Source organism: Colias croceus, chromosome 10, assembly GCF_905220415.1.
Source record: "Colias croceus chromosome 10, ilColCroc2.1".
Taxonomy (NCBI): Eukaryota; Metazoa; Arthropoda; class Insecta; order Lepidoptera; family Pieridae; genus Colias; species Colias croceus.
The window spans coordinates 1,068,758-1,095,659 of NC_059546.1; the positions used below are offsets into that span (position 1 = coordinate 1,068,758).

The 26,902-nt window shown below is 34.5% G+C and overlaps 1 protein-coding gene across 1 annotated transcript; it reads left to right on the top strand.

Moving 5' to 3' along the window:
• LOC123695086 (synaptic vesicle glycoprotein 2B-like) lies at positions 1-26,373 on the top strand. The gene is made up of 12 exons (XM_045640791.1): positions 1-139; positions 14,893-15,051; positions 17,324-17,486; positions 20,175-20,296; positions 20,942-21,186; positions 21,550-21,698; positions 22,136-22,289; positions 23,025-23,305; positions 23,700-23,827; positions 24,581-24,618; positions 25,046-25,161; positions 25,629-26,373. The coding sequence occupies exons 1-12, from the start codon at positions 85-87 to the stop codon at positions 25,669-25,671; spliced, it is 1,653 nt and encodes a 550-aa protein (XP_045496747.1). The 5' UTR covers positions 1-84; the 3' UTR covers positions 25,672-26,373.
• Positions 26,374-26,902: the final 529 nt, after the last annotated feature.

The window sequence follows — 26,902 nt, forward strand, 5'->3', positions numbered from 1 at the left end:
TGTGCGTCTCGCCTTAAGACCTTGAATGTTTCAGAATTTTCGTTCAGTTCAATTAGGAATTTATTCAAGTGCGGATGTGTTACAATGACTTCTGAAAAAGACGAGGGTTCGAGCTTCGAAGCAGCTTTAGAAAGAACTGGTAAATTACTTAACTACTATTTCGTTTTATTTGTTGGAATAGGTACGTTCTCAATTATTTTTAGATTGTTATTTGTTGTTTTGAATTCGGTAATGGATTTACAGATGAGATGTTTGAAAATTTGTGTTTATGAAAAATTTCTGCGTTTAAATGTTTTAAAAGGTTTTTTAATTGTAACTACATAATATACTTACTTATAATTATTAGAGCTATGCTCGTTTTATTTATAAAAGTCCTGTTTTTTTATAAAATAGTAAGTCAGTTATACCGGTTGATTAAATTTAGTAATTAATGTTATTGAATATTCCAAGTATGTATTACTATAATTTATTTATTTATTAATATAAACAAAACCATTCCATTAACAGTTAACCCAATGCGATAGGGATGTCTTATTTAAAATACATTTTATACATTTATAAAAAAAATTGTTACAATAAGATTATATTACCTATATCTTAACAGATAACATAAACGCTACATTTAAGTTATTGCAATAATTCATAGTTACAAATTAAAGTTCATTAAATTTCTTCACGAATTCAATAAGTAGTAAAATCTAACAATTAATATAGTATGTACTTAGTAGAATTAAGAATTAACAATGATATACTAAAACCTTTCTCGATAATAACTCTATCTATTAAAACCTGTATCACTATTCGTTAGTCGTTACGTAGCTTTAAAGATTTAAGCAACACAAGTATACAGACACATAGACGACAGCAACTTTGTATTATACAAGTATTATACTATGGCTCCCATTGATTAAATGGATGACCTTCGTTGAAGGGGCTCTATAAAGTAAATTAGTTTTGTCTTGGATAACAAGTACCTATAAGCTTCCATACATCTACGTCTTATGTACACAGAAATTAACGCGTACCTACACACAATACAAATTATAACGAAAAATATGGACGTATTTTACATTCAAATTTAGTTTTTCTATCATAAATTTATATTAGTAGGTATCTACCGAGAAATATACTTCAACGTATTTTCAAGTTCTTGATATTTCTTTATTTTTTACTAGCTGCAACGCGCGGTTTCACCCCCGTGGCTCCACTCCTGTTGGTGGTAGCGTGATGATATATAACCTATAACCTTCCTCGATAAATGGGCTATCTAACACCGAAAGATCGGACCAGCCCCCCTCCACTTGGCTAGGGGGGCAGTAGTTCCCGAGATTAGCGCGTTCAAACAAACAAACAAACAAACTCTTCATCTTTCTAATATTAGTATAGAATATAGATAGTATTTCTTTTCCTAATCTACATTCCTTCCATAATTATTGATTTCTTAGTCTATGGTCGTCGTTTGCCCCATAGCTTAGTTATAAGACGGTTTTTTTGTTAGTGTGAATCCATCCTTCAATGAGGGTGGTTGTTTCAGCTGTGTGGCGTCACGCATTGTGCTGATCACGATAGTTCAATACTTCAATAGTTCATTTTGTACTACTTATAAAAAAACATCATACAACCAATTTACACTACACAGACAACACAAAAATTTGTTTCCAAAACTTATTATGATTAAAATAACCAGCCATAATTATGGTATAATATGAATTTGCCAGTCAGTTCAATTCACAGCGTAAACTGTCTGGAAATAAGACCCACGGAATAAACGGACAGGAAAAAAGTCGTAATATAATTTTTTTTTTCCAAAATCCTACCAATCAAAAAACTTACTACTTTATAATATTAGGTCACGAAACTTTTTTTAACAATGTATCTAACTTTTATAAGTAGGTACTTACCTGATAACTCAAATTAGTTTCTTTTAATTTTTTTTCATATTAATTTTTAATCAGTACACAGGCTATCCGCCCGCCCTAACAGATGACGGTTGTGTCGCTCGCGTTCGTCTCTGACCACAGCCGATGACGGCGTACGCGAAAAATAAAATAACAACCATGGGACATGATGAATTATTAAGGAAATATATGCCAATTCAAGAATTAAATTAAATTATATTTCTTTTTTTTTTTTGAAACGCCATTGTCACATTTAAACATTGATAATAAATAATAATATTATAATCAGGTGCCATGAAGTCTACCCCAGTCAATACCCTTCAGGTAGAATGTGTAGACCCTCCTTTATCTCTCCGCCGTCAATATCTGGCAGACAAGTATTTCTTTCGACTTATACAATTATCCTCCCATCCCCTTCTTCCTAAAATTCGAAATTTACTTCAAATACTTACCCTAAACAACCTCCGTCGTCCATCTGATTTTCCTTGCCTACTTAAAAGTCTCATCAAATTTAACCGCCTTCCGGATCCAACATTCCAATTTAGTATCCATCCTTTATATTCAACTCCATTTCATGCACTAGTTTTTAACCCCAACATTAATTTAAGTTCTGGTATTCAAAAATATGCTCCAGATTCTAACGTTGCTTTTAATTCTCTGGTTTCTTCCTACTGGCGTGCTTATAATCTTTTTTTCACGGATGCCTCAAAAGTGTCAAATCATCTTGTTGTAGGAATTGCTGTTTGGCACCATAACTCCAACATTATTTTACAATTTAAATGTCCCCCTCTCTCTTCTGTTTTTACTGGTGAAGCCACAGCTATCTTGGAAGCTCTCAATTTTATCGACTCTCATAATCTCCAAAATGCAGTAATTTTTTCAGACTCCCTCAGCTGTCTTCAGTCTATTACTTCTAACCCTTTCCGCTCAAAGTCTAAATTTCCTATCATCTTTCTAATCAAATCCGCACTTTACAACTGCTTCAGAAAAGGGCTTCAGGTAGATTTAGTACATATTCCAAGCCATTCTGGTATTGTAGGCAATGAGAAAGCTGACGTTCTGGCTAAATCTTCCATTCAACATGGTACTCTAGAGCATTACTCTAATTATGCCCACGATCTCTCTTCTCTTTCTAAGGATCGCTTGGATCATACATAGAACAGTCAGTGGAAAAATTCAACCGAAGGGAAATTTTATAGAGATATACAACCCTCAATTCCACGTAAGCCCTGGTTCTTCCGTTTCCCTAATATAGACAAGCCTACTGTTTCCACCATTTGCCGCCTCCGTTTAGGTCACAATACCACTCCTATTCATTTATTTAAAATTCATGTTCGTGACCATTCTCTGTGAGTGTGGTATAATAGACGAAGGTAGTTATGACCATTTATTCTTTGTTTGCCCAAAGCTCCGTATCTCACTTCTGGATATCCTTCCCCCAGATGTTCCCCTCCCTACTAATTTTAAGTGTTTACTTTGCCTTGTCCCTACCTCATTTGTGAATATCCTATCAAAATTTATCAATTTTAACAATCTAAAATTTTGAACTCCCTCTTGACTACCTATACCTATTTTATGTTATGCTTTTGTGATGTGTTGTGTTGTCTATAACTAATATTTGTTCTTTGTCAGGTTATACAGCTCCATGTAAGAAGTCTATGAGTAAATAAAAAGTAAATCATCTCAACCGTGATTTTTCCTCAGCACAAAGCACGCTTAACATGAGCATTAACTTAAACTGACCATCCGTTCAAAACCTGACATTGGCAGAATCCGTCCTCACTAGGATCGGGAGTTGCCATTTGAAAAGAAGAAGAAGAATAATAATATTATAATCAATGAATCGCGTTTAAAATGCGTTAAAAGTCTTTTATTTCTAAATGTATAATACTCGCGTAAAATCAAATAAAAGAAAAAAACAGAATTCCCTTTATAACATTGAATTCAAATTTAAAAATGTAGTAACCGTCGATAAAATTTCAAATAATTTTTGTCGCATTTTTGATTCCCGTGATATGTTAGTTATGTAATCTATCTTATCTATGCTAATATTCCTATCATACTTCCTTATATGTATAAAGTTTAAATAAGCTATTATCAAGCACAATTAAAATAATACGAGTAAAAAATTTGATAAATTTATGATTATATTATCAGTTTTTTTAATTACGTCCAATCCTAATTATCAAAGAAATTTCGGACCTAACTTAACTATTTTTTTCTATCGAGTAATTTTTAAGAAATCGTGTTTTCGGGATAAAGAATAGATAGTATGAGTCCTTATGTCCCTTTGCGAACATTCCAGATGCTCTGGTAGCGAAGCATTTCCACGCGGCTAATCGCTATAGTCAAACCATAAACTCCCCATATAAAAATTCTGATTACTACCAATTACTACAGCTGCAACGGGCAAATCTACGGACCATATTATTACAAGGTCTCCGTCACACTCACTCAATGTGTGCTTGCGCGCAAATACCTATCGCTTATCGCGTATATGTCGCAGTCGGATTGTATAATCCGCCGTATTACATTACGGCTAGCTGTTTTCATAAACAGGGCCGTTTTGTAATGTGGCCGCGGTGGTTCAACGATTAGCCGTATTGCATGCGGCTAAATAAACGTTTACAAAAGCTCGGCATTTTGTAATATTTTGAGAATTCGTAATCAGAAATTTTTCGTTTGGATAAGGGGGTGGGTTAGATTAGGTTCGTGTTTTTAAAACTACACAGAAGTAGGAGGCCCACGAAGTGGACCTCCGTCTGCTCGCGACCGTCTTTTTGTAGAATGTTGGAAAAGGTAAATCCTCAGAAATACGGCTAATCGTTGAACCACCGCATTACAAAACAGCACTGTTTTTGAAAACAGCTAGCCCTAATGTAATACGGCGGATTATACAGGGTGTCTCAAAAGAAAGTTTATATTTTGTGGATGAATAAAAAAAAAGTAAGCGGTGTATTGAAAAAATATTTATTAATTATTAAAGTGCATAATATGGGAATTTATTTCTTAAAAATAATATCGTCCAAATGCAGTCCATTGTGTTCACGGCACTCATTTAATCGAACAGTAAAATTACAGTATTTATGACAGCTCGGCAGGTACACACAGTGATGGCTGCCATTTCGTGCTGGATATTTTCTTTTAAATGCTCTAGAGAAGTTGGTTTGTTGGCATACCCTTCAGATTTAAGATACCCCCACAAGAAATTATCAAGAATAGAAATTAGCGAGGAATTATTGGCCCTTACTTTTTCGAAGACGAAAGGGGGCGTGCAGTTACAGTAAATTCAGAGCGATGGTAGACGAGTTTTTAGTGCCTGCACTGCAAAACTTTCCTGGCTATAACCAGAGAACATGGTTGCAGCAAGACGGAGCTACATCACACACATCCAATATGTTTTTACCTCGAATTCATGAAATTTTTCCGGGAAAATTGATCTCTAGGAGAGGTGATATAAATTGGCCTCCACGCAGCCCTGATTTAACTCCCATGGATTTTTTCTTGTGGGGGTATCTTAAATCTAAAGTGTATGCCAAAAAACCAACTTCTCTAGTGCATTTATATTTTTTGGTTTTTATGGCATTCAAATGCTTTATAAATAAAAATTTATAAAGAATAGAAAAAATCGGGACTCGAACCCGCATCCATTCCGGGGCGGATGCCTAACCAACTCAGCCACTCGTGACCCGCCTGAGCAATCGAATTTAATCTATTCTTTCAGTTTTATGTGTCTTAAGGGACACACCGCGCGCCATCTATTGAGATGATTTAACAACCATCTCAACCAATATGAAAAAATTCGATCACGAGGATATGGATGCGGGTTCGAGTCCCGCCTCGTGATCGAATTTTTTCTATTCTTTATAAATTTATATTTATAAAGCATTTGAATGCCATAAAAACCAAAAAATATAAATTCAACAAAAGGTCGTGTTCCATCGTTACAATATTGTATTCACTGAAAAGTGCTTCATATTGGTTGAGATGGTTGTTAAATCATCTCAATAGATGGCGCGCGGTGTGTCCCTTAAGACTTATCTGAGTTGGTTAGGCATCCGCCCCGGAATGGCGCGAAGGATGCGGGTTCGAGTCCCGCCTCGTGATCGAATTTTTTCTATTCTTTATAAATTTATATTCTCTAGTGCATTTAAAAGAAAATATCCGACACGAAATGGCAGCCGTCACTGTGTCTACCTGCCGAGCTGTCATAAATAATTTTAGTGTTCGATTAAATGAGTGCCGTGAACGCAATGGACTGCATTTGGACGATATTATTTTTAAGAAATAAATTCCCATATAATATGCACTTTAATAATTAATAAACATTTTTTCAATACACCGCTTACTTTTTTTTTATTCATCCACAAAATATAAACTTTCTTTTGAGGCACCCTGTACAATCCGACTGCGGCATATACAGTATACACCGACCTTACACCGACCCAAACAGCGGTTGCCGACAGTCTCTCACATCTGACATCGCGATTACTAATTACCCGTCTGCGGCGAAAAGATATTGTTGACTTTTGGTTTGTATATCGTCTGGTAGTTTTGTTCGTCACGCGCGAGCGACTTTGCGCCGTCGAATTAGATAATATTATGTATACCTACGTAATAATCAGTCGAGCGTTCGAGCTGTTTATTATCACATGCAGCTATCACATTGCAAAAAATGTAGTTGATGATAACAGTAGGTTTGGAAATTTCTGTACGAAGTGATTTATCTACTACGTAGTAACTATTCGGTAATATATAATATATTCATCAGATCATATGCCCGACGCTCTCGATATTTACATTATCCTTGAGGTCATAAGATAGGCACGACACGTCGTAGGTTTATACAAGATTAGATGCAGACTGACAAAGTGATGTTTACGATAAACATACAAGTGGCCAATTCTTTAATCTACGACATCCATACTAATATTATAAATGCGAAAGTAACTCTGTCTGTCTGTCTGTTACTCAATCATGCCTAAACTATACTGAACCAATTTGCATGAAGGTATGGAGATATTTTGATACCCGAGAAAGGACCATAGTCTACCTTTTATTGCGAAATATGTAACACGGGCGAAGCCGGGGCGGACCGCTAGTAGATAATATAAACATATAAAATGAAAAATGTAAATTGAATCTTGTCTCGTCTTATCGTAGTATCGGACACAGAGCAAGTACCTAATATAGGTAGTGTAGTGTGTGTTATTATTCACAGTTCAAATATCATAAATTCAGCGGTTTGTTGGTTATGTAGTGTGTGTTATTATTCAGTAGTATCGGATGTTATGAATTTGGCTTTGATCAACTAGAAACACCTCCGGATAATTTGCAATTCTTCTTCTGACCGGTGGGCTTCGTTGGTAGTGCCCTACCTTCCGAGGTCGTAGGTTCGATTCCCACCCAGGGCAAATATTTTGTGATGAACACCGATGTTTGCTCTCTGTCTGGGTGTTAATTATTATCTATATATTAATTATTTATTTAAAATTATATACTTATGTTTGTTTATCAGATCGTCCCGTGTGTGAAAAAGGCCTTAAAATATTCATTTATTTATTTATTATTTCCAAAAGTATGTATCTCATGTTATATGTCTGTATCAATTTGTTTCAATGCCAACAATGTCTGACATTTTATAAAAAATAAATTACTTATAAAAACATACAGCAATTGGCTTATCAGTCGCTTTTAGGGTTCCGTACTAAAAGGGGACTTCTGAAGTTCTGAGACTTCCCTGTCTGTCTGTCGCCAAGATGTACTTATTCCATGAACTGTGTTATTTACATTAACATTTAAAAATTTCAGAGAAAATTTATTTTCCTGTTGTTTCTATAACAACGAATATAAAAAAATAAGAATAAAATAAAAATTTAGATTTATAAAATCAATTTATTAAAAATTAATATTTTATGCAAGATTTTGCTACAATTGCGGTTCAAAAGGTTCATTAAATAAAAACAGCTTATAGTTCTACGGAACCCTTTGAGGCGAACTCGCGACGAGTTCGACTCATCGTCTCTTTCCGCGAAAGTCATTTTTATGAATAAAGAATTTTTCTAAACCAAAACTAAACCACCTCTAAAATGCTATTGACAATTCATTAAATTAAAACATAAAACTAATCGACGTATCGACTAATATTATTTCCTACAATATTGGCTTAGACCCTGAGAATATTTTCCATGAGAGTTTATCATTTACTTTTATGTTTCTTTTACCACCATACATAAATACACCATGTAAGTAGACCAATAGAATATGTGGACCCTGGCAACTTTGCTTAAAAAATAACCGTATCATCTTTGGTGTATCCATTGACGATTTACGACACCACATAATATATTTACTGGACACCACATAATACCCCTGGGATTTCCAAGATCCTATTCTTTCTCAAATCTCAAGCAGAATCTGTGCGAAATTTCATGTAAATCAGTTCAGTGGTTGAAACATAAACAGAAGACAGACAGACAGAGTTACTTTCGCATTTATAAATATTAGTCAGGATAGCACTCGGTGTCCACGTGCATATTATACAACGGTGAAAGAATTTTTGAAATCGGTCCAACTGTTCCGCGTTTCCCAGATTATCGCGTCCAAACTCTTCAATTTTACGTTTTTCGTTAATTTTTATGTTTTCTATAGATTTCTAACTCTATCTAGATGCGAAAACTAAATTAGTTTAAACGGTTTGATTTGACTTATCATAATATGTGAATGTAATTATAATGCAATTTAAATATTTTCTATTTAGTTTTATAGAATTCAAGTGTTTGATTTAAAAAGTGGAAATATAGATAATATGTAGATAGTTATATAATATATTCTATAAGTACCTAAATAAAGTTAAAACGATGTTTTAATTTTATGCATTGTAAGTATATTATGTTCTGTGAAGGTATAAAGACATTATACTTATAATAATTATAGTTTTTACTACCTAGTTAACATGTTCAATTAATTAGTGCATCGTAAATTTATCGATATAATATTCAATTATTTATTCTAGCAATTTCGTCAAAGATAAATTGTTTTTCCAGACTGTTTGTTTTAACTAATCGCTGTTACGTTACGTATCAAAATATTAACACATTGTAAATATATGTTAACAGCCATCCATCATCATCATCATCATCAATCAATCAATATAAATTATGTATAATATAATATAATATAAAACTCTTCCGTCACTCAGTGACTAACTGACTGACTGACAGACAACACACAGACGAAACTACTGAGCGTAGGAAGCTGAAATTTTTGTATGAAGGTTTCTAAGGGAGTGTACTGTGTAGGGTAAGGGTAGTACTATTACATGCCATCTATTCATCGTCCAGTGACACCATTTACTGGAATAAATAAAACCAAACTTTACAATTAGGGCAGAGAAAGAGCTAATGACGATAAAATATTTTTTTGCCCGTAAAATGATACATTATGATCTAAGATGAACGAATTATAGAGACCTTTTAGCTATAATATAATTCCTATCCTACTAACCTACTAATATTATAAATGGAAGAATTGGATTTTTTTTTGAGATCAACGAGTGAAAAAAAAAAAAGATTTTTCGCAGAAACGGTGGCTCCTAGATAAAAATGTATTTGAAGTTTTTTATAGATAATTTTATGATCTACAATTTTGGTCCCAGGTTATTCTATGATTAACTTATCGTCTAGGCGAAAAACGCGAAAAAACTTTTTTTTTTTTAAATTGACCTCGAATTTTTTTCTTTCCGAGTACTTACCAGTATGACGGGAAATTTTAATATTTTATTTTGAACCAATTTTGTCAGGATGAAAATTTTGGTCGTGGTCGTCGTCGTCGTGGATAGTGTGACCGAACCATTACTAAAATATCATGACCGTATGTCAAAAATTAGCGATAGCAGTTTCTATTCCTTAGCGTTTATTCTATTCTCTGCCGTTAGTCTCGGAACACAGGCACTCTAAAATAATTTCTACGTAAGCTCCGCGGGCTGCTCCATGCACCCCGCCACTCCGCGGTCCGCGTTTCATTTCCCGCGAGCGAGCCGAACGTCGCGCCACATGAGCCTACTCATGTGGTCGCGCGTCGCCAGAATATTCCAACTTTATTATATTATTTTGATTTTAGAATAGCGAACATAGATGGATTAGAGACACCTTTATTTATTTTATGAAATAAAAAAAGTTTTCGCAATTATGAATTTTTATTTAACACTAACTACACAAACATATTCAAAACATGGTCAAACTAGTGGTGCTACATGAAGTATGAGTTAAGAAATCTGTTTTTTTGTCGTATTTGGATATTAGATATCAAGATCCATCACGTCTTGTTAAATTAACACAAAAAACTGTTTTCTTTTTTAAATTATATTTCAACTACACCTCGGTTGATTCCCAAAAAAAAAATAATGAATAATTTCTTTGGGTTTATTACATTAATTATGGTGTAGATATATATTATCTACACCGATTTAATTTGACCCTGTATACATATTATACAGGGTCAAATTAGATAAGCTAGGAAAACTGCTCAGACGTGATAGGTATCGACACCTTAACATGATGAAACGAAAAAATTGTTATACTACTTATCACATAATTTTATTATACAGTATTATAGTATTGTAACATATCTAATATTTATTTATAATAATCAAATCGTCTCCATAGCTTGCTATGTTCTTTCAATCTCCAACGCAACTGGCCTTGAACTCACGCGCTAGGTTCAAGGTGGCAGGTGCATGCAATAATATTATTGGCAGTAGTTTTGATAAAGAACGTCTTCAATAAAATCTTTATCAGATCATCATAGCGTTATAATATGAATTTTATTAAAATAACTACAAAAAAATGTGTGCGTGTAGACGTGTACTAATCGTGTTTTTGAAATAAAACTCTGGGTGTTCTACTCGTGCATTTAAAAAGAGAAGCTCCTTAGTTTTATCCAATAAAACAAGAAAATCACTTTTTCGGGCCTAAAAACATATAGTGAGCCGTGTGTAACCTAACCTAACCGGTCTCTCAGAGAGACCGGTTAGACCGCTACGGACTACTACGGTGCTAGACACGGTCGCCGCACACGAGCCACGGGCCACAGCCACAATTCACAAACGCCGCCACGCGAAGCTAGAAGCGTGTAGCGTGTAGCCGCCACAGGCGTCAACCGTGTGCAGCGAGTCCATATAAAATGTATGAAAAGTGCAGGAAATATGCCGGTGGCGGCGTTTTGTGGCCGGTGGCCGGTGGCCCATGTGCGGTAGCCCTACGCCTTGCAGGCACGGCAAAGAAATCACGACACTGCCGTTGTCCTATATAATAATTAATAATATCCTATCCTCATTATCTATCATAATATAATGTTTAAAAACTGAGTTGGTCGTCGGCCCTTTATTTATTCCTGATTAAGTTAAATAAATATGTTACTTATGTAGTTACCATAATATTGCAAACACGATCTTTCCGTGTAAAATTGCAAAAGTTTACGACAAAATCCGGATGAGATAAGTATATTTAAGAGTTATCTATTTTATCGAAAGCCTTTTGAAAGTCAAGATAAGAGTCATCCACCTGATTTCGTTCAGGAATGTATTAAGATAAGTTCCAAAATTTAAATGATTAGATACCATCGACCACTTAGATCAGAACCCCTGCTGACACTCAAGTAATCTGATTTTGATACGAATATCTACTAGTATCACTAATAATTTTCCAAATGTGACAGATAAGAATGTATGTGTGATTGCAATTGGTCAGTGATTTGTTACATCACAATTATGAGTTATTACTATCTTGACTTTTTATATTGCTATCTAAAGATGTGACACGAGAAACTTTCCATACGGTGGGATTAACATTATTTTGCATAGATACAAGAGTGGTGGACCTGGCCCGCCCGTCAAGGGGACGCCCTTGCGCATGTCGCTACCAGAGTGAACCTTCCGTTCACCCATGCGTTCGCGTTAAGACCTGGACCGGTAGATGAACAGTTTTAACTGGTTTAAACTGTTTAGCTGCCTGGTATATCTCTTAAGATAGACCTACTAATTAATTGACGCACTAACGTGAAAAGAACGATTACTTCTTCTGAACAGTTGAAAGTGGGAATTATTTTTATTCAGAATAAAAATAATTCAGATGATATAAAACTTAATTTAAATCTATTTTACATAGTAATAGGGTTAGATAATCTATTATAATAAAACAGAAGTGTGGCACGCGGGGACTGCCGCGGTAAAGCTATTGCATACTATGCCTTCAAGCCCCACCTCCGTGCCCGTCGGAATGGGAAGCGTGAGGCTTTTTTTCGTTACGGAATTTCTCGGTTCGGTCACCGCGCTCAAGGCCCACGATAGAAGCTATGCAATAGCTTAAAAATAAAATCTTTGAAGCCCTGATAACAAGATTACATGCAAATAGTTGCAACAATACTTATAATGTAAATTTAAAACATTGTATTTCCAAACGAATAAAGCAAATACCATATTTCATATTGAACATCTATTATAACCTTCAATTGGTTCGCATTGTTCTACACCATATAAGGCTCATTGATTGAGAAAATCACTGTAAATGATAACAATGAATCATATAGCACGTAATAATCAAAAGAGACCGTTTGTAACTTGATTAGGTTCCTCGTGTAAGAAATAACCAGTATTGAAAAAGAAACAAATCGTATATTGGAGATGTCAAGCTAATTTCAGTAGGACGTGTAATAAGTTATAAGAGTAAAAGGTTATAATCAAAATCTGTCCCCCGTACTACAATGTTTGAAAGCACTATTATTTCCAGGTTGGAAAAATGGATAAATGGCAATAATGGGCCCTCTTCACAATGTGCAGCATTGGGCGAGTAGAGGCAATCACAGCTATAATGTAGAGGGCCTAAATGATCGGCCATCATTGTAGATGTTAATTCACAAGCGGCAAACATCGACGATCATTTGTTGGGCCAACGCTGCCCATTGTGAATAGGCCCTACTGCATGCCCAATACCAAACAGATAGTAACAAACACTTTTCATGTGGGAATAGTAGGAGCAGAAGTTTGTCCTCAAACTCTAGTAGCAGCGATGCTCTCATCCAAACAAGCCTGGGAAGCAACAAGCAACTTCGCAACAGAGGTATTAAAAGACCTACGAAGCAAGGAGCAGATGCGAAAAGCTGTGGCGTAACACCTAAATAAGGAGAAGAAAAGCAGCAATGCTATACGTCCCCCCCGTGAAGTAAAGCCTAACGGCCATCCCGCGGGGATATGGGGCTGGAGAAAGAGGGTTGTTTTAGTCGGTATGGATCATGACACCATGATCGAGACCGACATACCAGGTCGCAGATCATGACCTGAGATACTTAACAGTATTTTTTCCCTCTATAATAAAAAAAAAAAAAAAAAACTTTTCATGTGGGAGGGCAGCAGCTAACGCGATCCTGCGGCATAGCACGCGCGCCACGACAAAATTGTCGCGTTTTGATCATTGAGATATACATATGGAGACGACACCACCTACATCACTTATGTTCCGCTCACCATAAGCCATATGGCTTAACTTTTTTATTTGTTTTTAAGTGAAACGCATCAAATATGCCTTCGTGTGTGTTACGATATTGCACAAATAATACGGAAAAGTGCAAAGGAATAACTTTTCATCGGTAAGCACCTAACTAGATAATAATTTTAAAAACTTAGAGCAAAAAAATGCGCCCCGAGCCGCCGCGGTGGCACACAGATTTTGTTCGTGGTGTCTCCTCCATACGTAGACTTAATATTATCTCAATGGTTTTTATCTGTTTCTCTACCACCCACAGCTACCACCCATATACCACCCATATAACATAATATGCTTGACGTCTCTTATCAAAACAAAAGGTAGACGACGTTATCAAATCATCGACATAATAATATTGTCTGCAAAAATAATTTTATCAAGTTTCGACGTATTTATGAGGAATATTTGTCGTCGTGTTTGAGGAAAAAAAAAGCAATATGTACCTAATCACTAGATAAGATTACATTTTTTTTTTGGATATTATATAAGATTGTAATAACGTAATTAATGACTAACTACAATAATTTAATATTATTTAAAACATAAAGTACTACTGTAAATTAATCATGTGGAATAGTTACTACTAACTTTAATTTTCTGAATTCATTAAAAAAAATGTGTGCATGTAGCTACTACTGTACACACGTAAGAAGTGAAACTTCTTTATGACCTTATTTTTCAAAAAATAATTTACTATTTGCAACTTTACAGAAATACGTCGAATCACGCGTGGTAGGGATAAGAAAAAGATGGCTTGTAACGGAAAAATGTCACGCGTAACGAAAAAATGTTACACTAAATTTTTTTCCAACCCCGATAAAGAAATATAATGTCTCTGGTTGTATAGTACTTACATAGGTGTTAAGTTCATATTTCCGATTATTTTTGTGAATTGAATGCAGAATTATTTATTATTTATTGAAATTATTATTACAGTCTGAATATCTCTAAATTGGAGGTCATGGAGGAATCATGACTAAGTAAAAATCGAAGGTTCAGTCGGTAATTAATGTGTATGGAGACACAAGCCCCTGCAGTTGTCTAAATAAGTCATATCGGCAGTTCCTGCTCATTCAACAAATTTTTCAGCTTTATGCTATTCTAGTTTTCCGCCTGCGGCTTCGCCCGCTTTGCTTTCAACTTAACAAATTATAGTTCCCCTTGAATTAATCTATTTAAAACAATCATAAAAATCTTTTGCGTTTTTTTTAAAGATTTAAACATATATGCACGCACGGCGGAAAACGAATTTGTTTTATAAGTGAACTAGCTTACCGCCCGCGGCTTCGCCCGTCTAAAACCTAATAAATAATATACTAAAACCTTCCTCTTGAATCACTCTATCTATTAAAAAAAACGCATAAAAATCATACAAAGGGTCATAGGGACATAGGGACAGAGAAAGCGACTTTGTTTTATACAATGTATGATTATAGTTTTTTTATACGTATCAGGTAATGGGCTCTACAACATCCTACTGGTGGCGACCTGCGGGCTCATTCTCCTGGGCATCGGAGTGGACCTGTTCGGCTTCAGCCTGGTGGTGGTGGCCGCTTGCGACCTGGACATCAATACCACGCAGAAGGGGATACTCACCTCGCTGCCTTTTATTGGTAAGAGTTTGTATAAATTTATGGTAGGTACCTACTACCATACAGTATTCAAATTTGTTGTTTGTAAATTATCTGTTAGTTATTTAGCTTAAGTTATATCAGGGCCACCGGCAGTACATGCATGTGACGTCGTATTTGTTATCGCGGCATACATATACGCGGCCACCCTGCATGTAATCCTTGGAACGCTGTTGCAGCGTTGCATTTTTGTTTAGCGATAAGTCTATAGTTTAAGATTTCATTCTGGATGTAGGGAACGCATATTAAAGACGTTTAAATTAAATGTTGTTTTGAAAAAACTTCCTTAGGTCCGTCGAAATTTAAGTGTGGGTGGTCTAGTAAGGGTTTATCGTGTTGTTGTTTTTAAAATGAAGTTCGGTGTCCCCTAGTGGGGTATGGGGCAGATGCATTATTCATAGATTTGTACCTCTGATCGAGTTCTCTTTAGTCTTTGCACATAAGAAAACTTTTATGCTTGAAGTAGAAATAGTGATGCAACGAATACTACTTTTACGAATACGAATACGAATACGAATATCAAACCTAATATTCGGCGAATACGAATACGAATACGAATACGAATGTCTCACCTTGGTAATAAAAGACTTATTTATTTAATAAATGTTTACTCTTCTAGTAATGAAAATTTACAATAGGCTAATTTTATTTAAAAAACATAAAATTCGTAGATTTTCTGGTTTTAGGCGATTTTATTTTTCAGTCTGGATGTTTCCAGCCGTTGAAAAAAGTCTTTCCGAAGCGACTGTACATGGCTTCAGTGAAAAATATTTTTCAGACTTGGAAAACGGGGTCGTTGCGGTTAAGGGCCTCTGCACACGTCATATTTTTACGCGCGATTTTTAAATCTGTAGTAAATAGAGTTGCGTACAAAAATATTCGTTTTTAAATATTTGTATATTCGCCGAATACGAATATTCGGTAAATGTCTACTATTCGGCGAATACGAATATTCGTATTCGTATTCGTTGCATCACTACTCCATCGTATATGCGTCAATCCATACTTATTAATATTATAAATTCGAAAGTAACTCTGTCTGTCTGTCTGTTACTCAATCAAGCCTAAACTACTGAACCAATTTTCATGAAATTTGGTATGCTATTTTGATACACGAGTGAGCTACTTTTTATCCCGGGAAAATGACGCAATCCCGGAAATCCCTCAGGAACGGGAACTCTGCGTGTTTTTCTTTGACTGCGCGGGCGAAACCGCGGACGGAAATCTAGTAATATTAAATGGGCAAAGAATACATTCCAAAGTTCACCATTTCGTTGTAAATATTAATTAAGTTCAAATCGACCGATTATACGAATAATCAACAAAGCGCTTTAATTAATGTTTTAAATTTTCATGAATGTCTTCTATCATTTCGTTTATTGTTTTGAGAATAAAAACGTCAAGGGACTCATTTTTATGTTTTTGTAGGATCTTATGAGGTCAAATATTTAAAATAAAATAAAATTTATGTACCTAACTAATCCTTTAAAAAAAAAAAATGTGATGACTTTTTGCAAGATTATTATTAATATGATAGATGCAAGATATATTATTAGAATATATAGATATATTCTGTCTCATTCCTTATCAAAGTCATAGTAAAACAATAGTGTTGTTCGATATACATTATTATGTCATGAACTTACGTCAATTTACAATGCTGTTGTATTTAAACCATAACCAACTCATTATTTGCGCTGGCTGTTCCGTTTCAAGAATATCAGTGCATAGATAATTTATTTTTAAAAATGTGCTGAATTTTCTATAATAAATCTATTTAAATGCAAATAATAACATGCATGCAACATCAAAATGCCAATCATATTAGCCAGCTTCCGCCCACGACTTCGCCCGCGTTTTGAAAGAAAAATCCGCATATTTTGCGGTCCTGTGGGATTTCCGGGATAAAAATTATCCCATATCCTTTCTCAGGTCTCAAGCTAACTCAAAGAAGAACGCGTGAGAAACAAAATATATACTTTATAGGTATTACTAGCAATCCGCCCGCGGCTTCGCCTGCTTTGTCTTAAACCTAATAAATTATTGTACTAAAATCTTCCTAGAAAATCACTCTATCTATTAAAAAACCGCATCAAAATCGGTTACGCAGTTTTAAAGATCTAAGCATACATAGGAATATAGGGACAGAGATAGCGACTTTGTTTTATAAGTACTATACATATAGTATTTAGTGATAATGAAGTAGGGATAATTAATATCAAACAGAAATCACACATAAAATATATGTTTTCAGGCATCCTCATAGTCTCCTATCCGTGGGGCTACATCTCGGACACAAAAGGTCGTCGTTTCTCGCTAATAATATCCGTGCAAGTCGCATTCGTGCTGTCCTGTCTCGCCAGCCTCGCTCCCAACTGGATATGCTTGGGAGTGATCAAGTTTCTCTCTGTTTGTTTGTAAGTATATATAATTACACATTTTACACAATTTCTATAATAAATCAGTGTAGTTTGATATAACGTATAAAAATAAGTATCATCCTCACCATCTGGATGTATGGCGATTTACAACAGAGCGACTCTCTCGGTATTTTTGCCAAGAAAAACATCGTTGTGGAATGCTGCCCTGATAACAAAGAATGCAGTAATCGACATTTTTGGGATTTTTACTTTTTGCAAGAAATGGGATCCCAAGGGGTTTATTAACATGAAAAAAAAAATAATTTCATAAAAAAAGTACCCGGAAGTATGTTTTTTAGCTAACGATTTTTGCAGTACTTACATGAAAACTATATCAATGATAAGAAAAAGCGCCGTATTAAACAAGTGCTAAAAAATAATGCAGTTCTTGTTAAGATACCCTAAAACAAAGTGCAGTAATAGCCATTACTGTAGCATTTTATTCTAGTGTCTGTAGACCAATTGCTACGTCAAAACGCAGTTCTCCACATTACTGCATTTGTGTGTAGTAAAAGCACAGGTAAAAGTTCGCGAGATCGTAACCGTACGATACAGTGCTGCGTTTTGTTGAAGCAAATCTCTGCGTCGTCGTCGTTCGGTGAAGTGAGACGTGCGGCACGTGTGCTGCTCCTGCGCGCTGTTTGTTTTTTAAGTCATGTACATGTCAGTTTAACTGATGTTAAAATAAATGTTGTCTTAATAAAACTTAATTTTCTTCTACAATTAATTGTTTAATTTTAATATTGCAGTAGGTTTCAACCGTAGAGCATTTTTTTTAAATCTGTGTAAGAGTGAGAAGATATTATGTGTACATCTACTTAGCCCCAGACATTAAAAACCTGTATCAAATACTAAAAAATAACGCAGTAATCAACATGCGCTAGAACATAATGCAGTAATGAGCGCAAGTACTGTATTTAGACTTAGTGTCCTGTGATTTTCACATGGCCTGATGCTAAACCTCAACGCAATAATACGCATTATTAATGGATATAATTATCTTTGTAAAGCTTGTATTTTTTCCAATTTTATTGATAGATTTCAAGGGCTATAAAATATAAACATCTTCCTCAAATATGTAAAAATGTCTTTCCCGCGTTTATCTCAAAACCGCCATTTTGCGATTACTGCATTCTTAGTTATCGCGGCAGAATGAAGTACCATCTGAGGTGTTTCTAAGATGAAAATCTTCAAAAAAGGGCATATAATATCCTGAAGGCCGGCAACACAATGTTGGTAGAAACTCTCCAGTAACTCGCATATGTAGTACTTTTAATGACCTATGTAAGTCGCTGGGTGGTATAATAGACATAAATTTTGATTCAATTATAGTTTTTCGCAAAAAAATTATAAATTTCTTGTTTGGCACAAAAATTCGGTAGAAGAAATTGTGTTGACGATTTATTTTTTCTTTTCTTGTAATTAAATTTATTTAAGCACTTAAAACAACAGTAACGTAATTATATTATAAGTTTTCTTGTGCATACCTGTAATTGGTGTACATACATCATATTAATATTCGATAGTGTTTAGTTTTAATTGTGATAATTTTCATGTGTACTCTGTTGGTATGTCTAAATTAAATAAATAAATAAATAAACACATGACTAAAAATCGACCAGTGAAACAGATGTATGCATAATGCATCTGCCCCTTACCCCACTAGGGGACACGGGACTTCACTTATATATCTATATACCTACATCATTACCATGTAGATAAGGTCGGGGTTAAAAATGTATTTCAATTAAGTCAAGTTCAAAAGTAAAATGCCTATATTTAGTACTGAATAGATAGAACGTGACCTGAAAAGAGATGAGCTCACAAACAAAGCCGGGCTCCTAGTTATTATGAAACTAATGTTCCTCTTGTATATATTTACACTTGACACGAGTATCCGCGCTCATTACAACAGATCAACGAAACAGGTCAAATTAATTCGTACGCGTCTGTTACAATATTGTAAACATAATTGATAATGTCCAGACTCCAGAAGACTGTTAACACGAAAATATTTTAATTAAGTAGACTGTTTACGAGGTTTGGCTGAGTGTTTTGTATGGTCTTATGGAGTGATCTAAGTGGGTTTTAAGGGCCATTTTTTCGCAGCAATGTAAATTTATACTACGAACATCTATCCTATCAACCACGTCAGAAAGAAAATAACCGTTGAGATCTTAATTAAAATTATTTGTCAATTTCACAATAATTACAAGTCCGTTAACTTCCTAATACAAGTTAGTTAGAATAAGAGAATTTTAGCCAAGTCGCGAATTCGATTCTGGCTTCAGACTAGTAAAAGTCAATGCTTGCTTGGATGTAAGGGATTATAGAAATAATATAATATTTTAGTATTATCCGAATTTAACGATTTCAGAATCATTCATCATCATCAAGAATTATCGTTAATTAGCTGCAGCGCTTCGCAGTTACACCCTCATGGCTCCATTCCTGTTGGTCTCAGCGTAATGATATATAGCCTCTCTCGATAAATGGGCTATCTAACAACGACAGAATTTTTCAAATCGGACCAGTAGTTCCTGAGATTAGCGCGTTCAAACAAACAACAAACAAACTCTTCAGCTTTATTATATTAAGCATGCAGAAGATAATTTCTTGTATAGTTTAAAATAACTGTTTAGGCTTGAACACAGTTGTAAAAAGATAAAAATGATCCATTTTCAGTTCTTGTGCGGCAAATTCTGCAACGTACACCCTGGTCGGCGAGTCTTGTATGCAACGAGTGAGAGGGAAATACGTGCTGATTATAACGTGTCTGCTGATCCTTTCTCCGGGATTTGCTGCAGGTCAGTTTGTTTCAAAAATAGTAACAGAAGTTTGTATGAGGTCAACATTTTAACCGACTTCAAAAAAAAGGAGGAGGTTATCAATTCGGCCGGTATGTTTTTTTTTATGTATGTACACCGATTACTCCGAGGTTTCTGAACCGATTTACGTGATTCTTTTTTTGTTCGATGCGGGATGGTGTCGAATTGGTCCCAAAAATTTTTATTCGGATAGGCCCAGTAGTTTTTATTTTATGAGCATTTGTAAATGTTGCAAGTGCAAGTTTGAAGTCGGTTGTTTTTAACGCAGTTATCACTTGTTGATGATTGAGGACTGAGGAGTGTTCAATGAATGATTTGCTGCAAGTAAGTTTGTTTGAAAAATAGTATAGTAATAGAAGAAAATGGTAACCTAAATTGAGGAGTAATGTAATTGTTTAAAATATAATTGAGTTTAAATTCGTCTATAATAAATTTTGTTAATTAATTTAAAAGTAAATTATTTAAGGAAGATCATTAATTGTTATAAAATGTATAGTTATAGTTTAGGAAACCACTAAAATGAGGGATGTATGCAGAAAATAATTTGTTTTTTAGCTATCAAATTTTATATAGGAGTAGGTAAGTGAAAAAGCAATACTATAATTTCACTTTTTTTTATTTCAGTTCTAGCCTATCCAACACTCAAGCTGACATTTAACGTTGATATCCCCTTATTAGGGATTACATTTACCCCATGGAGATTCTTAAACATTGTCCTGGCATTACCAGCTGGATTGGGTGGTGTTGCCATATGCTTTTTCCACGAATCTCCCAAATTTCTGGCAAGCTGCGGTAGAAAAAAGGAAGCTGTACATGTACTAAAATCTATTTATTCTATCAACAACGGTCGGAATAAACACGATGAACAGGTAACTATGAATTTACTGGATTCCGATGAATAAAGAAAATTGTCTGTATTTTTTTCCCATAAAAAAATAATTTTTGTTCAAATGAATTTTAAATTTGCGATGACTTAAGTACATGTTTTAGATCTTCGATTTTGAGTCTGTTTATTCTGTCTACGTAGGCAGGTATATTGTGAAGATTCTTATCTCCTATCCTCCTATCCTATAAAGCATTCATGCAAATATTTTTAATATGTAGGAAATAAAGCCTGGATAATTTTTGATTCCAATTGAACGCGCAGACATGTTTTGTTCCAAAGGAAGTTATTAAAATAATATGCAAAGGATCAACCATGTTCTCTTGTGAATAATTTGATAATCTTTCAGCTCGCCACCATGATGCTAGAAGCGCCAGTTATAAAGAAGCACAAGTCCCTCTTCCACGCCATGCACGAGCAGAGCGCGCCGCTGTTCAGACTCCCGCTACTCTGGAGGACCCTGCAGCTCTTCTTCATCGTCTTCGTTGTGTATATTACGTAAGTCAGTTTTAGGGTCGGTATGTGTTTTACTGCGACCAGGCCGTGCTGCGTACGGGGCTCGATCAAACATTATTGCATACTTTTTGTATGAAGTGATTCATGACTCGGGGCACGTCTTTGAAATTTGTATGGATTTTCATATCTTTCTTGGCTCCGGAAGAATAGCTTTATGTTCATTCAATTGGATGAGATGTTAGTTATATTTTGTGATCTCTTTAGATCTGGGTCCTCTTTATAGCTTATTCTAAATATCTAATGGCTACATCTACTGCCACAAACATCTGTTCAGGTATACCCGCACAGGTAGACCGTAATGTGTATGGGAATAGTTAGGGATAAAAAGGTTTATTTAAAAGCAAATAATATATTCTATTTAAGAATGTGTTATATTAAATTTAAGACAGTGATTTCAAATGAAATTATATATTTTACAGCAATAACAGCTTCCTGGTCTGGCTTCCATTTATCCTCAATGTGGTGCGAGCCTCACTGGATTCCGCCACCGAATTTACGGACCTCTGCCAACTGATCTCTACCAAGAGTAGTGTACCTGTAAATAGTACTGGTTTCGACAATGCTACGTCTTCAGTAAGTTTATTACAACAGTAATCCATACTAATATTATAAATGCGAAAGTAACTCTGTCTGTCTGTCTGTTACTCAATAACGCCTAAACTACTGAACCAATTTGCATGAAATTTGGTATGGAGATAATTTGATACCCGAGAAAGGACATAGGCTACCTTTTATTGCAAAATATGTACCACGGGCGAAGCCAGGGGAGGACCGCTAGTTTATAATATATTAATATATTTAGTTTGTATTCGTTGAAATGCACGATGATAAAAAGATCGATGGTTAATGAGATTTTTTTCTATTCTTTAAATATTTTCAATTAAATCGATACTAATATTATAAATGCGAAAGTAACTCTGTCTGTCTGTTACTCAATTAAATACTGAACCAATTTGCATGAAATTTGGTATAGAGATATTTTGATACCCGAGATAGGACATAGAGATACATAGGATAGATTTTATCCCGGAATCCCCACGGGAACGGGAACTATGCGGGTTTTTCTTTCTTCTACGATGCCGCGGGTGGAAAGCTACCTACTATCAAATAAGATCGTCCTTTTTTACGTTATTTGGTAGTTTATTAAAAAAATCTTGTTAAGCCAAAAATAATAAAACATGCTAATTAAGTCCCTTATGCAGATTATACTGCAATTTTTTATATCCAAAACTATTTTGAAAACATTCAAATATACGCAAAAGTTATCGACATTAAACTAGAATTCTTATCTATAACCTTTTATTTCAGGAACCAATCTGCCTTGGCTACGTAGAAAACAACACGATAATCACGCTAGCGATGTCCCAATGTACCTTTGCTTTCCTAAACTTTATAATTTCCTACCTGATGCCCTGGAGAAAGGTGGTGCTTCTGACCATACTCTTCCTATCTGCGCTCAGTGGTCTGCTAATTAATATCATGCCAGAACCTGTATCTGCTGTTATATTTGTTATGGCATTTACTGGTACGAATCTGGGAATGGGTATTCTGGCGTCGTATTTTGTAGATTTGTATCCTACGTCTTGTAGGTGAGTTGCTTACCTTTTACCGATTAAGTAAGATATATATTGAACATAGCTTAGACAACTTTTAAAGGCACTATAAAATTTGATTGAGTGATGTGATGATAATAAATAATAATATTATTAGTAGATACCTAATGAAGTGTTTGGGTTGTTAAAAATTGATAGTTTTATCTGTCTGTCTTTTCTTTAAAATACTCAATAGTTGCGTGGTTCTTGAGAAAGCTTAAACATCTGTTTAATTTGTTGTAAATATATTTTATACACATTTATAAAATTTCGTTTACCATGGCTAATGGAAGGAAGACTGAAGAAAAACTAAAATAAAAATACCTTTAGTTCATGCTCTACTCAATATGACATTATGATTCTAATTATAATACTCTATATAAATTTTCAGAGGAATGGCGACATGCCTTAGCATCATGGTGGGCAGAACCAGCGCGTTCATTGGTATCAACCTGATTGGCAACGTCATATTCACTCATTGCCACTTCACTTTCTACTTCTGCTCTGTGCTGGTGTTCAGTAAGTAAAATCAGCTCTAAAATAAGTTTTCCAAATGCTTTTAATTTACTTTTAAATTAGTTATGTACCTACGCTAAAAGAGTAATTCAGGATAAAAAAAAAATCAAAATGTATATCTATTTCATAACTTTTTTACAAACTTTCACATAAATTGTATATTTGATAAAGAAGAAAGAAAGAAAAAACACTTATTTATATACTAAGCAATTATAAAAATCACTACATAGTATAAAACAAAGTCGCTTTCTCTGCCCCTTTGTATGCTTAAATCTTTAAAACTAAGCAACGGATTTTGATGCGGTTTTTTTTAATAAATAGAGTGATTCAAAAGAAAGGTTTTAGTATATAATTTATTAGTTTTTAGACAAAGCAGGCGGTAAACTAGTACAAAATAAAATAAAATGAACATAAAACTAAATGTATAAAATGGAATGTCCACGCAGTTATAATATGAGAATCTAAAAACAAGAACTATGAATCTAAAATAGGTAATCTATAAAGCAGAGATAATTTTGCTATATTTTAAGCTATTGCATAGCGTCTATCGCGGGCCTTGAGCGCGGAGACCGAATCGAAAAATTCCGTAACGAAAAAACCTCACGCTCCCCACTCCGACGGGCACGGAGGTGTGGCTTGAAGGCATGCTATGCAATAGCTTTACCGCGGCAGTCCCCGAGTGCCACACGTCTTTTTTAATTATTAGTGTTACGAAATTTTTAGAATAACTGCTAATATCCTTATTATTCTTTTCAGGTAGCGTGGTTGTAGCATGGTTCCTTCCATCGGATAAGGTTAAACAGCCCCTTGTTTAAACCCTTACTTTATTTATTAAATAGTTACTATAATAGAATCTCTAGAACAACTTACAACTTTATAATAGAATCTCTAGAACAACAGCTTACAACTTTATAATAGAATCTCTAGAACTTAAAATAAAAGATGCCATTAAAAGAGCTGCCATAAATGAGTTTTAGAAGCAAATATATATTTGAAAGTTTTGTTTCACACAAAATTTGCTTTAATACAGTATTAAAAAAAATGTTATTACTATTACCAGTTTAAGACAATTTTATGCTAGTTATTAAATATGAATATAGAGTATATGTGTTGTAGAAACTTGATGTCTATTATGAGTGTAAAAAAAACTGCTCATCACGGTGCATTTACATCAAACCAGCGAATACTCATACTAACCCCACTATGTCAAATTCTTTTAAGGCCGCCATTCACGCACCGCGAGCCGAGCCCCAGGCTGTACCAATCCTTGGAAAAATCCGTCATGACCCACACACTACACGAGCGCCGAGTTGCAGTCCAGACGACTGTGAACTTTGGTGAGCTTTGCACGTATCTACCCTACCATGGGACCGATGCTTTCAAAACGCTTAAAAGTGGCTCTAGTAGTCGGTGCAATACTTTTTACAAAGAAAAAAATAATAATAATACGCGTATGGGCAAAGGAATGGCTGAAACAACGAACAAAATATACACATATGAAATTGTTGCAATGCATTCAGTCCTATCAACCACCTGATTTTGTTAATAATTACGCTACCCTTACTTTTTACTTCCCATAAGAGCTGGCGCGCAAGAGCAAGCTTTTTGGGCTAGTAAGAAAGCGCGCGCACGTAGCGACGCAACTCCCCAGAGTTGATGGGAGAGACAAAATAGTTGCGGAGACAAAAGTTGCTCTTGCGCGCTAGCTCTAAGCAAATTTTCTCTTTAAGCAGCAGAATAAATTCTCGCCAAAACCCTCTATGATCGTCAAACGACATGTTATTTAGTAATTTTATTTTACTAGTGAACAAACAACACAACTGCGAAATGCGAAGGCGAATGACTGACAAGTTCACCGACAAATCACACCGGCGCGGCTCGGGTGCAGCGCGGAGCTCCAGCGGGTGGGCGCGCTTGTGAATGGTAGCCTTTAGTGTAAACAGGCGTAGAGTATTCTTTCGTTGTTCTTAGTGCGTTGAAAAGATTATATTCAATGTTCTAATAATGAACAACACTGAGTTATCGTTGATACTAAAAAATCACGAAATAATACTCTTGCTCTAGCTCTATGTTCGTTTGATCTAAATGTACCGTTAGGGATTGTCGATTTTTTGTAGTAAGATGAATATATTACAGTGCTTAATGAGCCATGTATAATTAGATAAATTATTATAACATGAAGTAATTTCGATGTGATTAATAATAATTATGTGAAAAAATTCAAAAGTTCACAGTTTTGTACAAAATATTAAGCTCAAACAAAAAACGATGAAAAATCCATATATTATTTTTATAATAAAAGACGTTATTTTTACTTACATAGGGAGATACATCGGGTGTGCAACTTGACTGTGATTTTATTTTTGTAAATAGGATAGAAGAAACAAGCCAATTAATTACTTTTTAGTATTAATGAATAATTTTGTAAGAAATTTGATTTGGAATATTGTATGGAATGAAATGTTTTGCGTTTTTGTAAAGTGAAGAGAAATAAGAAGTATTTTTTTAACTCTGTGGGGTAAAACCCAATTATATACATATACTGTATTATTACTAAATGTATACAGTATACACAAAAAATGATTATAAATATGCTGATTTTCAAATTAAGATTTATATTATTATTTAATTTTGATAAGAATTTTCCTTCGTTAGAATTTTGATATCCAATATTATATCCAATAGATTTGATATTATGTACTTATTACCTAATACACAACAAACTCCGGTTCAATGTACAATATTTTGGTTGTGAAGATACTTATATTTTTACGAAAAATGTGTATTTTGTAACATTTAAATACTGTTTTACTTCGTTGTCAATGTGAGAACAAAGAAATCGTTAAAGTTATTGTTAAAGTTACTGTAGTAGTAGAGGTTGAATAAAATAAAACAATATTTATGTAATCATGGATTATATTTCTATTTCATACTTAGAAATAAGTGTATAAATGCCTATGTATTTAAATTAAATATAGTTATACTTAATGAAATAAAGCTAATCACAGATATTCCTAGATTATGTTTCTTATTTTAAGAGATCCTTATTATAGGTTTAAATTTAAACTTTTCGAATGA

Excerpts from the sequence above, each read along its gene's own strand:
- LOC123695086 (XM_045640791.1), top strand. The coding sequence starts at position 85 with ATGACTTCTGAAAAAGACGAGGGTTCGAGCTTCGAAGCAGCTTTAGAA. Across the intron at positions 140-14,892 it reads AGCAGCTTTAGAAAGAACTG|GTAATGGGCTCTACAACATC; the intron begins GTAAATTACTTA and ends TATACGTATCAG. Across the intron at positions 15,052-17,323 it reads CACCTCGCTGCCTTTTATTG|GCATCCTCATAGTCTCCTAT; the intron begins GTAAGAGTTTGT and ends ATATGTTTTCAG.